Genomic DNA, 13,911 nt, shown 5'->3' with positions numbered 1-13,911 from the left:
ATTTAAATATTAAACTGAAAATGCTCATGAGCGATGAAAACAAATTAAGTATCAAGGAGGATGTGTGACAATTAAGCACAGTTCAGAACAAAAATCATAATCACCTATACTATGTGGATACAAGAAACATGACATTTTGTTTTTTGTACAACAAAATTAAAGGCATAATTTTCCCAAAGATGAAAATTATCTTGTGGGTGATTTTCTCACCCTCATGCCATCCTAGATGTATATGACTATTTTCTTTCAGATGAACATAATTGGAGTTATATTAAAAAATATCCTGGCTCATCCAAGATTTATAATGGTAGTGAATAGCACTCATGATTTTGAAGCCCAAAAGAAGTGCATCCATCCATCATAAAAGTAATCCACATGGCTCCAGGGACTTACCGTGGAAGCGCAATCCCTGACCCGACATATGACATAGGGCTGGGCAAAAAATGTGTTTTAGACTTCTAATTCGTGAACAGTGTGTATGAAAATGTATGGTTCAAAAGCTGGTGACTTGAAATCTGAACAATAAAAAATGAGTAAATTCAATGAGTCTAAGTGGTTATAAAAAAGGTCACACCTATCACACCCATCCTCAGACTTCAGTCATACAACGAAATGGCGTCATGCCTCAGACTAAAAGGCTACAGTCATGGACAAAATGGCATCACAGCTCAGACTCGTACAATTAGGCATCAGACGAAACAGCCTCAGACTAAAAGGCATCAGACATAAAGGCATCAGATGCTACTGAGAGCAGCATTTCTATAAATATGTGCACACAACAAGAATGACAGCAGTTCAGAAAGCATCTAATCATAGCAGTGTGGATATGTTTGCACCAGTTCTGCAATTGACCCTTTCGCAAAGATCAAGTCCACCGAGGTTAATCTTCTAACTCCTGACTGCTTTGTCAGACAAAATGGCGTATTCGAAGGGTCAATTCATCAATCCAGTCTAGTCAAGTCTTTTCTATATTGTACTTAGTACAATATATTATTTTAAAGCCTTATTGCTGTATGACTATGTATAGGTCTGATGATGTCCTAAAATGTACACCATACACACCTGCTGTTCATTGTCAAAATTGACCAAAATAAACACATATAATCTTACACAGAGTGAGAGCGAAATTAATCAGGTTTTATATTTAAAACTAAAATTCCCCCTAAATAACACAATTTTGTTTTTACTTCAGGGAAATAATTAAAAGGAAAAAAAAATAGTTACACTTTTACTGTTCGTATTAGACTGTTCGTGAGCAGAGAAGATTATGTGCCCTTGCTTCATGACCTCAACTCAGTGTTTGCAGATGTATTGTTTTATTGCACGGTGTCTGTTCCTGTAAAAGTTGATGAATTCAGATCTGTCAGGAAATCAAGCCAGCCTTACTCTATATATATTTCAGCACTGGGATCCACAATCTATAGGGACAAAGACAGAAGGGTTTAAACATTTGGCAGTCTAACAATACTGCCTTTAATGTTCAGAGGATCTTCATGTAAATCAGTTTTTACTGGATTATAGAAACTCTTGGATCTAAAACTGAAGAATCAGGTGTCTGGAAATTAGACATATGTGTCTTACACACTTAAAATCTCTGCATGACTCAAAACAGCTGAATATATAATTATAGGTATAATTCATCTCACCTGAGAAAACCTTACAGCAGATCTTTTCATCCTTTTTGTATGACTGTCAAAAGAAAGATGAATAAACAGCACATTAAAAGAGTTTCATATGCTTATATTAACTTAGCTTTTTAACTGGATGGAACCATGATTCACATAGATGAAGACATTCAGGAATTTTAAAGACACTTTACAATGTGTGTTTACAACAATGTTGTTTAAAATGTTAATTCTTACTAGCTCACACAAACCCCTCCCCTTATGGAAACAAAATATATTTCCACATATTTATGATCAATTTATTATCTGGTTTGAATACATTGAAAAATATGTGAAACAATCTATTGTGTAAATAACTGCATATTTAAACTGTAGTACAAATGTGGTAAACAGGTATACTTTGATTATTGTAGCACAGTAACACTACATTTACACTGCAGTTCAATTTTGTAAAGGACGTCTTACCGAATATACAAAACAATGAGAGCAGCAGATGCTCCACAGAGTCCAACACCAACACCAAAACCAATACCAAACCCTGCAGACCACGAGACAGATCTTTCTGCTGAAATAGACAAAAACACATATCAGCTGTTTATCAGGACTGAACGACAAAATACACTAACAAAATAGATGTGTATGCAGGTGTACATCGAAAATATGATTCATAAAACGCACACATGACGTTTAAAGTCACATTATCAGAGTATTTCTCTCCATGTTGATTTTCGGACTTGCACTTGTATTCTCCACTGTCATCAGAGCTGATCTTTGAGATGCTGTAGATTCTTCCAGATCCTACAAACGTTCCTCCTTTAAACCAGCTGAAGTTCAGAGCAGGAGGGTTTGAATCACTGTTGCAGATCAGAGTCACTGAATCTCCTGACACTATTTCACCAGATGGACTGATGGACACTGAGACACTCTTTGGAGGATCTAAAACAGACAAAAATTGTATCATCTCATCTAAACAAGATTTCCTTTTTTTTTTTTTTTTTTTTTTTTAACGAATACATACGTGTGACACTGATCTGAACAGCAGGAGAGATGTGATTGTGTCCGTGTACAGCACAGCTATATCTGCCTGCATCCTCTCTTCTGACTGACTGCAGCAGGAGTTCATTGTTTCTGTCTCTTCTCTCAGTTAATGGCTGTGAGTTTCTGTACCAGATGAATGTTGCTCTGTCAGTCAGAGTGCAGCTGCTTTTACATGTCAGACGGACTGAATCTCCCTCTGTCACTCTCTCAGGAGACTCCACCTGAAGATCTGAACACAACACACACATTATATCTAGTGCTGCTGGCATACACTGATTATTATTCAACATAATGCACAGAAGAAGAGAGAAACCTCATGAAAGTCACCTGTGACATTAAGAGTCACTCCAGGTTTACCAAGCCATTTTCCTCCTGTTACATTAGTGGTGAATCTAAAATAGTACATGTCTGCATCCTTCAGTGTCACATGACTCAGTCTCATGCTGCAGTTCTGCTGTTTATCTCCCAGATACTGAAGCCTCTGACTGTATTCAGGGTCCTCAGAAAGATCTGGAGGCTCTAAACCATGTATTAACAATTTGGCCCAGTACACATTCTCGATCTGATATCCAGTAGGGTATGTATAAGTGCAGTTCATTGTCACTGATGAGTTCTTTAGTGCACAGATGTGTGAAGGACTGTAACTCACACCCCAATCAGCACTAGAAACCCCTGAAACATAAAAAGAATGAAGATGTTGTTTTGTCAGATACACTTGGACATGGAAACTCTTGGAATGTTGCTTCTTTACACTTACAGAAAATTAAAGAAAACAGTCTTGACACTGTGGAAAATAAAACAAGCGGTATTTCACATTGTGTGGAATGATATTATTTCTACATACAGAAAGACCTTAACAACTGATCTACTTACTTTTCAACTGTTTTAGAAGAAAACAAACACAACCCAAGGTATTTTGGCATCCGGCGCTGCAATAACGGCGCATATTCTCTTAGAGACGATGTGAGATGAATCTAATTTATTTTCTTAATATTTCTCTTGTGACCCATAGTGAGAAAAAAATAGTATGTTTCGTGAGTCGAGAAGTATTTTGTGTTAAACAAGTTGTTCTTTAAATGAGGAGTAAGCTAACTAATATTTTATTGTCCTCGCAGCACGTCGGTTATGCAGTGATGCCCCCCTCTAATGTTGCTCATGGTGATCAGTGTTTATTATAGCCTGGCTCATGACCCTTGCATTTTAAACACTAGATTTTGGCCAGCTGCTATAACTGAGTTATAACAGTCAGACAAGCCAAGAGAAAATGTGATCAGGTGTTGTTGGTTTTGTTTTGACATAATCATGTTCACTGTTGTGCTGATGATACTTAGCTCTATATTTTTTGTTATATCATTGATCATTGTTTTCCTCTTTATAACTGTACTGCTGATTTGAAACAATGTCTGTGCTGTATAACGCGCTATAAATGAAGGTGAAGATTCTGAAGCATTTCAACACTATAAACCACTGAACTGATTCTACTGACTAAAGTAAAAGGATGAGTGGAGGGTGATGAAGAAGAGCTGCACACATTGCTGTAACATCAGTGACTCACCGTGAATCATGAGCAGAAACATCAGAGGAAAAGCAGGAACCATTCTGACCAACATCATGATAGCAACACCTACAACAACCAGGCAGTTACAATACCTTCATTTAATATAATGCAAACTTTTACCTATAAGTCTAAACAATGGTTATATCATACTTTTTTTTTTAAATACATTTTTTATGGCCCGCTTATACTATTAATAAACTGTATGTGCCCCAAACAGTTAAACATTTCTTGACCATTTTTCATCCCTCTTTGACAGTGCACAGCGTCACTGTAATAATGAATATTATAATAATTTATGACCAGGGTATCATGAAAAATATACACAAGTAAAAAACAAACAAACAAACAAAAATCAAAACAAACAAATGCAAATGTACAGACTTAATTAGACTATGCATTAGAATATTTACTAATGTAACTGCTAAACATTTAAAATAAATCAAGCAAGAACAAAAAAAAAGAAAAAGAAAAATTACTTTACCAATGTTTTAAGTAATGTGACTGAACTAAAAACAGAGAAATTTGAAATTGTTCTACCGTGTTTCAGTGAGTCACTCTTCAATCAGAAATGTATGAAATGATGAAAACAGACCAGGAAGAAGTAGGAAGAGGAAGCATGAGTAGAGGGTGTTGATGATTTGCTGTACAGGTTTGAGTCCACACCAGTGGCGTAACTTTGTTTTAAAAAGTGGGTGGGAAAAGAATGTGTATGTGCCATTAGTCCCGAGAGTATGTACATTAGTTAATAAATACGAGGATCCGCAGTTGATATCAGATTGTCCTGATGGACCGGTGGTGGCATTTTTTTTTAGCGTGCAAGAGATTCTGGGTTCTAACCCAACCATGTATGATTTTTTTTTTCTCATTAAAACCAAAGATGTTCATTAAGATTGTATATCAAGAGCAGGGATACGTTTATGTGTAGCTATTTTGTTTTGTGATTTCAACCTAACAAATAAAGAGTCTCTGCAACAGAGCGATAGATTGAAGCACTTGTCCGTATAAACACATCCGTGATTGAACATTAGTGAAGACAACTGGTGATAACGATCATAATCACAGTAGGAAAGAGTCACCATTATTGTGATATGTGTTTGTTTTAGTTGGGCTCTTGACCCTTGATTCTTTAATATTAAATTGTGTGGTTGCTGTATCTGAGGTATAACAGGTGAGCAAAGAAAAAACTGAGCACTAGCAGGTGGTGATAGTTATGTTTTGACATTAATCATCATGCAGTGACCTGAATCACTGAAATCATTTAGAGCCCAGTCTCTGACTTTGATTACAGCAGCATTCTGGGTGCCACCCTTCAAAACTCATTGCAGCATGAATACATTCTGAGTTAAATTGTCTTAGTGATTGCTTTTATTCTTATTATTTTATTTTATTTTTGTTGTTTTTATGTGACTTTTTAGTAGCTTGTTTTTTGATGTTCAGAGTTGATCTGTAAACTCTGTTTGTCACCGTAGTTGAAATTCATATGAATCTTGATGCATGTGTATTTTTTAAAGAAGGACTTTCTCAGTGTTTTTTTTTTTTTTTTTTTTTTGATCAGAACAACTTTGAAGAAATTCTTCTGATTATAATGAAAATGCTCAATCTTCTGCTGTAGAAGCACAGGGTTACTGTAATCAATAAGGTAAATCTAAATCTAACAGGTAAAAATGGTGATTGTCAAAACCTAATCAACAACACCTAATCACACTTTTTCTTGGCTATAGCTCAGCTATAACTGCCAAAAAAAAAAAAAAAAAACTTAATGTTAAAAAGTCAAGGGTCAACAGACAAACTAAACTAAATACTGATTACCATAATGGTGACCTAACGTGTAATTTTCCCTTTCAGTGATTCTGCTTGTTATCATCAGGTGTCTTCAATAATGGTCAGTCATCACTCAATTAATCACTTAATTATCTTAAGTATATCTTAAAACTTCTTCATTGTTAATTTTAACACTCTTGAGTGTTGACTCAAATAAACTCAAAGTTAAAGTTAATTTAACACTGAGGTTTTTGTTGTGAAGTTTTTTAATGAGTTGCTGTAATATCAGGGACTCAACATGAATGTGTGTGATATAAGTCTGTAGCACTTAAATGATTTATCAAGCAAATCTCAGTTTCACTTATGACACAAAATGACTGTGTTCAGCAGGGGTTTTAAAACTTGATGCAGTTGGTTGCTGTATGCCGTTCCAAACCCGTATGACCTTCGTTATTCTTCGGAACACAAATTAAGATATTTTAGTTGAAATCCGATGGCTCCGTGAGGCCTTCATAGGGAGCAATGACATTTCCTCTCTCAAGATCCATAAAGGTACTAAAAACATATTTAAATCAGTTCATGTGAGTACATTGGTTCAAAATTAATATTATAAAGTGACGAGAATATTTTTGGTGCACCAAAAAAAAAAAAACTAAATAATGACTTACATAGTGATGGCAGATTTCAAAAACCCTGCTTCATTAAGCATCAGAGCATAATGAATCAGTGTGTCGAATCAGCTGTTCAGAGCTCCAAAGTCACGTGATTTCAGCAGTTTTGCAGTTTGACACGCGATCCGAATCATGATTCGATACACTGATTCATTTCTGATCCGATGCTTCCTGAAGCAGTGTTTTGAAATCGGCCATCACTAAATAAGTCGTTATTTAGTTTTTTGGGGGGATTTTTTTTATTCTCATCGCTTTATAATATTAATATTGAACCACTGTACTCACATGAACTGATTTAAATATGTTTTTAGTAAATTAATGGATCTTGAGAGAGGAAATGTCATTGCTCCCTATGAAGACCTCACGGAGCCATCAGATTTCAACTTAATTTGTGTTCCGAAGCTTAACGAAGGTCTTACGGGTGTGGAACGACATGAGGGTGAGTAATTAATGACAGATTTTTCATTTTTAGGTGAACAAACCCTTTAAGTTAGTATAAATAGGATTTAGTATTAGGACAATTATGATTTTAAGAATGATCCCGCTGTTCAGAGAAGGCGACAGCAGGTATATCCACGCTTTCTTCTTGAGCTTTCTTCTTTATTATAATTGAGGGTTTGGTGTTCTGTCACAGGGATGGCATGGTGCCACTGTCGCCTCACAACAAGAAGATCCTCACTTCGAGCCCCGGCTGAGTTAAGAGTTCACAAAATATTGCCTTGAATGTACTTCTGCTTTCCACATTCTTCAAAACGCTTACGCTGCATGTCCTACGCCTTTCCTATTCTATTCACGGAACGAACGCTGCACCAAACTGGTTAGTTATAAGTGAAGCTGGTAATGCTCTTTTTGGAGTTGCTTAATCAATCTCTGCTTGTCACGTGTGGTTGTAGTAACAAGCACAACGACGATGAAGATGACAATAAACAATACTTTAATTCCAAACAGAGTGAGACAGCGTAGATACAAACGAGAACGGACCATGAGTGAGGGCAAACACAGGGTATAAATACAAGTGACTAACAAAAGGAACTAAACAAGGTGATGGGATAATGAACGAGACACAGGTGGATCAAATGAACTAATCAGACAGACTGGGGAAAAACTAGGACACAGGACACAGTACATGTAACATACCGCCCCCCTCCGGGTAGGCGCGGCCTCGCGCCGTATGGAGTCCAACAGAGGAGGGGGGCGGAGGCTCTGGAGGAGGGCGAAGGGCAAAGGAAAAAACAAAAAAGAGTCCATAGAAAACAAAAATAGTCCAAGGGGGAGTGGAGGGTGGGAGGAGCCAAGGGGAAGCCTGGAGCAGGAGGAGCCAGATGTTGGTCCAGAGACCAACCATGATGAGGCCCCAGGGTGGAGTCGAGGACAGGAAAAACCATCGTGGGGAGATGAGAGGCGCGACCCTGGGGACGGCCAATGGAGAAGCCACCGATGATGGTGATCCAGGTGGAGTTGGAATGCTGGAGAGCCCGACCGACACTGCTGGATCTGAAGACCGAGCTGGAGCCGGGACGACGAGCATCCGAGGTGGAATCCGGGAACTGAAGACTGAGATGGAGGCGGTGCGATCGAGGACGAAGGAGGAGAAGGGGGGAAGGAGGAGCCAGGCGAAACCATAGGTGCAGGCTGGACGACGTCTGACCAAGTCAGAGCCTGTGGGACGAGGGAGCCCGGTGGAGTCTTGAGGCTGAGGGTATCCGGTAGACCCGAGGGAGGGAGGAGCCACGGCGAAGGCGAAGCGTCAACAGGCCGTGGTGGAGTTTTGGACTCGAAAGCTGGAGACGGAGCCAGGAGAACCTCAGTCCACGGTGACACTGGTGGCCTGAAGCGTCGAGTCGGATCCATACGTCTACGTGATGGAGTTGATGAGAGGCTGAAGGGTACCAGGGGAGGCAGAGATGATGAGATGGTTTGAGGAGGCGGGAGAGGGGGGTTGGGAGGGAACACAGGGCTGGACAGAATCAGCAGGGGCACAGACAGTTCTGAGCTGGACGGGACCAGCGGGGAAACAAGACAAGGGGAATTTACCTCCTCAAACACATCCAATAAATACAAAAAAGTTTCAGTAGACATGACGATGCCATGCCATGGTGATGTTGTGGTCGGGGCTCTCTTCCCAGCCCTCGAACTCCACTAACACTTCCTCGACGGCACACAATGTAACGGGCTCACGCACCTGGTCAGACACACCTAGCGGTTCACACCCCGGGGCGACGACTCCTTCCGTCCTCTCTTCAGGTTCGGTCTCAAATGTCCCGGCAGGTTGATCTCCGCGGTCTGCGGCAGGCTCTCGATGGCGGATGGTTGGTCTCTGGATGTAGAGTGGTGCTGGTCTCATCCTCAGCGGGGCCGATGGTGAACTGGGAGTTGTTGTTCACCAGCACCCACTCCACGTATGCGGCGAAATCTTCCGTTGGACCGCCCGCTGGAATGCGTGCCTTGGACCGCTCGCTCAGGCCGGTACGATAGTAAATACAGAGCGAGCGGTCCGAGAAGTGAGTCAGGCATGCAAGCTGGAGAAAGTCACTGGTGTGTTGTTCCAGCGAGCGGCCTCCCTGCTCCAGGCAGAGGAGCTGGACTGCAGGTAGAGCCATGAGGGATAAACAGAAATAAAAACTGAAGCAAAACGCCGCAAAAACTGTTTTGGTCCGTTCTTCTGTTACGTGTGGTTGTAGTAACAAGCACAACAACGATGAAGATGACAATAAACAATACTTTAATTCCAAACAGAGTGAGACAGCGCAGAGTCCTGCAACGGGTCGGGTACCCGCGGGCACTTTAAAGAAAAGGCTTTGTGATTTCTATTTCTATTTAGGCTATAATGTTAACTTCAAATAGGGGTGTGTCGCGATTTAGGTTTTACAGCCCTAATTAGAATATAGACATTAAGACAATAAATTGTAATGCAAGTATAATACTTAAAGTACATTTAAAATACTTTTACATTAAGGTACTTTTTCATTATGATACTTATTACTAAACTAAATAGGCCTATGTCTAAAGTAAATGTCTCTGGTTATTTTTACTTAAGTAGCCTATTGAGATTCAGTACTTCCTCCACCATTGCTTGTCTTTAATAATTAACGATTATTGTTAATGGGCAAATTAATAATTTAGTGAAATATATACATCCATGTGTCTATTTCTTTTAAATAGAACTCGAGGAGAAACGCGAAGATCTGCTATCAAGCTGCGAAGAGAGTTCGTTTGGTTTCAACAGTTGATTGTTTGTCAGACATAGAGGACTCCAGCGATGACACTGTGCTGCCCGAGGACGAGGTCTCTGCATACATCGAGTTCAAGCCACCCAAGGGAGATCCTTAGATGTTTTGCTGTGGTGGAAGGAACATGCGAAAACATTTCCCAACCTGGCGATGATTGCGCGGAATGTTCTCTCCATCACAGCATCGAGCGCTGCGAGTGAGAGAGACTTCTCCACAGCTGGATTTGTAATTCAAGAGCGGAGAACGCAACTTAAACCTGGGACTGTGGACGATATCCTTTTCCTGCACAGTAACCTTAAGGAAATGTAAATGCATAGGCATAGGCCTATAGCAGTGGTTCTCAAACTTTTTTCCCAGTGGGCCGCACAATAGTCCAAATGAAAGTCTCACAGTCCGCATATAACATATGACGTCACCAATACAAACCAATCAGATTTAATGTTATCGTATTAGCAAATACTATTATTATACCTAGATGTTGCACACAATAAATAACAAATAAAAACTAACTTACTGACATTAGCTTTACAATAATTATCAGTAATGCTCAATGAACACACAAACTGTATATGCATCACTTTAAGTTGCTATTTAATTCTGTATGACTTTATGACTTTCTTCAACAGCATCGCAATAGTCACCAAACAATCACATAAACGCCTTAATAAGCAAAGGTTACTCAGCTCTTTTTACAAACAACACTGAGCGCACTGTAATTACAGTCTCTGACGATATCAAGCATTCTGTCATGTCGCAATCCCTCGCGCAGCATCGGATCCGCGAGAGCGCGCAGAGTTGGACTCATTCTAGCCGCGGGTCGCTGATGCGGTTATTTTTACTGATTTAAAATACATCAAACAAACACATCGATTTCACAGTTCAGTCTTTTGAAATTGTAGGTTTTGCTTGTCAAGTAGCCTAGTTTACTACAGAGCAAACAGGAAGGCCGTCCTTCTCGCTCAACTGATTCTTCCATCCTTCTTACCTTCGATGCCGACTCTTCTTGTTTGCATGTGTTCCTTCATTGTATGTTCCTCATTTTGTTTTTCTCCTCTAATAACAAATTTGGCCATTTTTGACCAGGCTTAAATTTACAAAATGAATAGCTACTGTTTGAATTCTTCCTAAGCGCGCACTTGTGTTTGTTTCGTTAACTGAGTGATTGCGTCATTAGCCTACATTGCCTGATGTATGAAAATAATAAATGCTCACCAAAATTATTTTATATGACAAATAAAGCATTATAGCTAATTTATATTTATTTAATTCACTTTCATTTAAATTTTAAAAAATAAATAAATTGTATGCTATAATTTTTTTTTATTTTTTTTATTGTGATCGGCATATCGCGAGCCGCATTTACATTCGTGACGGGCCGCAGGTTGAGAACCACTGCTCCACACCCATTCAAACGCTTGCTGCAGTGTAGTGTCGCGTTGCGCGACTCGCGCCAAATTACACTCACTGGATGTCATGGCAACTGAATCATCGAGGAAAACTTTAAATATCTCGCCTTCGCTTTAATTTCTGACCATCTCCAAAAAGACATAAAACACTAAACAAATGATTCTGGCATGTGTTTATCAAAGTAGGAAATCCAGACTTTTAATCCCTTAACAAAATTACTGCTGTTGAAATACGAAATTGAGGCGGGTCCGGATCTGGACCGGAGTCCGGACTTTGAGAAGTGCTGGCCTATAGGCTATTGTTTGTGAGTGACAGGCTCAGGTTGTATTTTTTTCTTGTTCTTTTTTTTCATAGGTCTATTTGCATATAGTTATCAGGTTCCATAGGTGCCGATGGTAGGCTACTTGAATGGCGCAAAACAAATCGCAGTTTAGGATGTTTCATAAGCCCATGTTGTGATGTTGAGAGAGGTGCGAGATAAAAAATAAAGCACTTTAACTGGAATGATTTTAGTGTGTGTGATTTATCACGGGCACGGGTCGGGTAACGGGCCAAATATTAACGGGTCTGGGCGGGTGCGGATTTAATTTTGATATTATCACGGGTGACGGGTCGGATCTGGTGCTGAATTTTGTGGGTATGGGCGGGGGCGGGTCTCCAAAAATGGACCCGTGCAGGACTCTGAGACAGCGTACACACGTGTAGATACAAACGAGAACGGACCATGACTGAGGGCAAACACAGGGTATAAATACAAGTGACTAACAAAATGAACTAAACAAGGTCATGGGATAATGAACGAGACACAGGTGGATCAAATGAACTAATCAGACAGACTGGGGAAAAACTAGGTCACAGGACACAGTACATGTAACACTGCTGAGATCTTGAGAGATTTATTTTCTTATTTTATCTTCAGTTGATTTCAGGCTGTGTGGCTTTAAGTCAGTTGTAGTTGTGTTTCATTTTCTGAGAGTGCAAACATGATGTTGAACCAACATCACATTGTAACATTGATTCAATGCCATTACCAATGATTTTTTTGTTGAAATATATTAACATTTTTTCAACTTTAATTGCAGGTCCAAAAGTGATATTGATTTAATGCGGCTAACATTAACACATTAACACTGATTTAACATTGTATCAATGGTTGCTTGTTATCTGGGTTTAAACTAAAGCCATAAATGTGGCAATTATCAACAAAATAATATTATTTTAGACAATATTAGAATATATTTCAACTGAAATAAGTTTTTCTCTCCATAATTTTGTTCTTTTATTACTTTTTATTTTACTGTCCTCTCTTAATATTTCTCTGTCAAAGACAGTTTTCTTCTGTCATTTGTTAAAAATAGAAAATGTGCAACAATAAAATGTCCATCATTATTTCTGTCATCCTTACATATTAATGTGAAGGAATGCCTTTTTTGTGAAAAGGGTAATGAGAGTGTTTTGAGGAAGATCAAGATTTGTATGATTATATGCTTTATGCTTAATTCTTAATTTAAACATTAAATAATATGCTTATGATGCAAAAAAAAAAAAAAAAAAAAAAAAAAATGCAAAATGTCCGGTACATGTTCTAGGAAAGTCAAAACAGGCCTAAGAAGGAACTAAAACTGGAAGGAGTGTTGTATGTGCAGAACAAAGGGACTGATTCTTGGATGGCCTAAAAAGACTTGAAATTGAGACAGACTACAACATGCTCTTTGAATGTTATTTGAATTATGAGTAAAATGATAAACATAATTATTTATTGGCTTTTTTATGATAGGACAGTAATTTGAAGTGGTTGGAAAGTTGAAGAGAGAGATCGGGAAAGGTCCATGAGCCAGGACTCGAATGCCCAAAACCCATGTCAGCACGTTGCCAACGAGGCTATTGGCACCAATGATAAACTTATTATATTAAAGTAAAGTGAAGTTAGTCAAAGCAAACTTGTTTGTATTCATTTGGCTGTTGAGGGCTGATATTACAATTGGATTTAACCAAAGTGCTTTTTTTAAACAAAATAGAGTTAAATAATTATATAAATGAAAAGTATAATATTCTTTTGATCAGAGTAATTAATGCGATAGTCTTGAGCGCCCAGGTGGAACAGAGAGCCAAAACTACTGACCTGTTCAAGTCTTTAAGTACAGGTCAGTTTCATCTGTTACTAGGCTATTGCAGTTTTGTCTTTGTTTTCTTAGTTAAACTTTTATCTGCTGTAACATCTGTTAGGAGTAGCAGCCAATTATCATATGAAAATATCAAATGAAGTTGCAGTTCTAAGGATTTAAACCTTTTTTAAATGATGGCCATACAATAAAATAGTGTTGTCTGTGGTTTCAGAATTTGTTGTGGGTGTATGGCATGAAATTTTGTCCCAGTTCGGCCCTGTTAAATGGACCCTGGATACATTCATTAGCTAACAAAATCTGAAACGTAAGTTCTTTTGTGTTAATGTATTAATATGATGTGAGGACCAGTTACCAACATGACACTAAAACAAGTAGTAGTAATGGCTATGTCTCAGCCTAAAATCACAGCCTTTGCCAAATCACAATTTCACTTTAATTTCAATTAATTGTCCAGCCCTTCTATTTAGGATGGATAATATGGACACTGGGATGCAG

General features: G+C 38.7%; 1 protein-coding gene across 1 annotated transcript; it reads right to left on the bottom strand.

The window, feature by feature from the left end:
- Positions 1–1,141: 1,141 nt before the first annotated feature.
- Positions 1,142–4,261, bottom strand: LOC137032437 (B-cell receptor CD22-like). The gene is made up of 7 exons (XM_067404199.1): positions 4,219–4,261; positions 2,991–3,335; positions 2,644–2,892; positions 2,304–2,561; positions 2,091–2,190; positions 1,647–1,689; positions 1,142–1,418 (listed from the first exon to the last, which is right to left on the bottom strand). The coding sequence occupies exons 1-7, from the start codon at positions 4,259–4,261 to the stop codon at positions 1,383–1,385; spliced, it is 1,074 nt and encodes a 357-aa protein (XP_067260300.1). The 3' UTR covers positions 1,142–1,382.
- Between the last annotated feature and the right edge of the window lie 9,650 nt (positions 4,262–13,911).

Source organism: Chanodichthys erythropterus, chromosome 12 (genome assembly GCF_024489055.1).
Source record: "Chanodichthys erythropterus isolate Z2021 chromosome 12, ASM2448905v1, whole genome shotgun sequence".
Taxonomy (NCBI): Eukaryota; Metazoa; Chordata; class Actinopteri; order Cypriniformes; family Xenocyprididae; genus Chanodichthys; species Chanodichthys erythropterus.
This window is presented reverse-complemented; position numbering and strand designations above follow the sequence as displayed.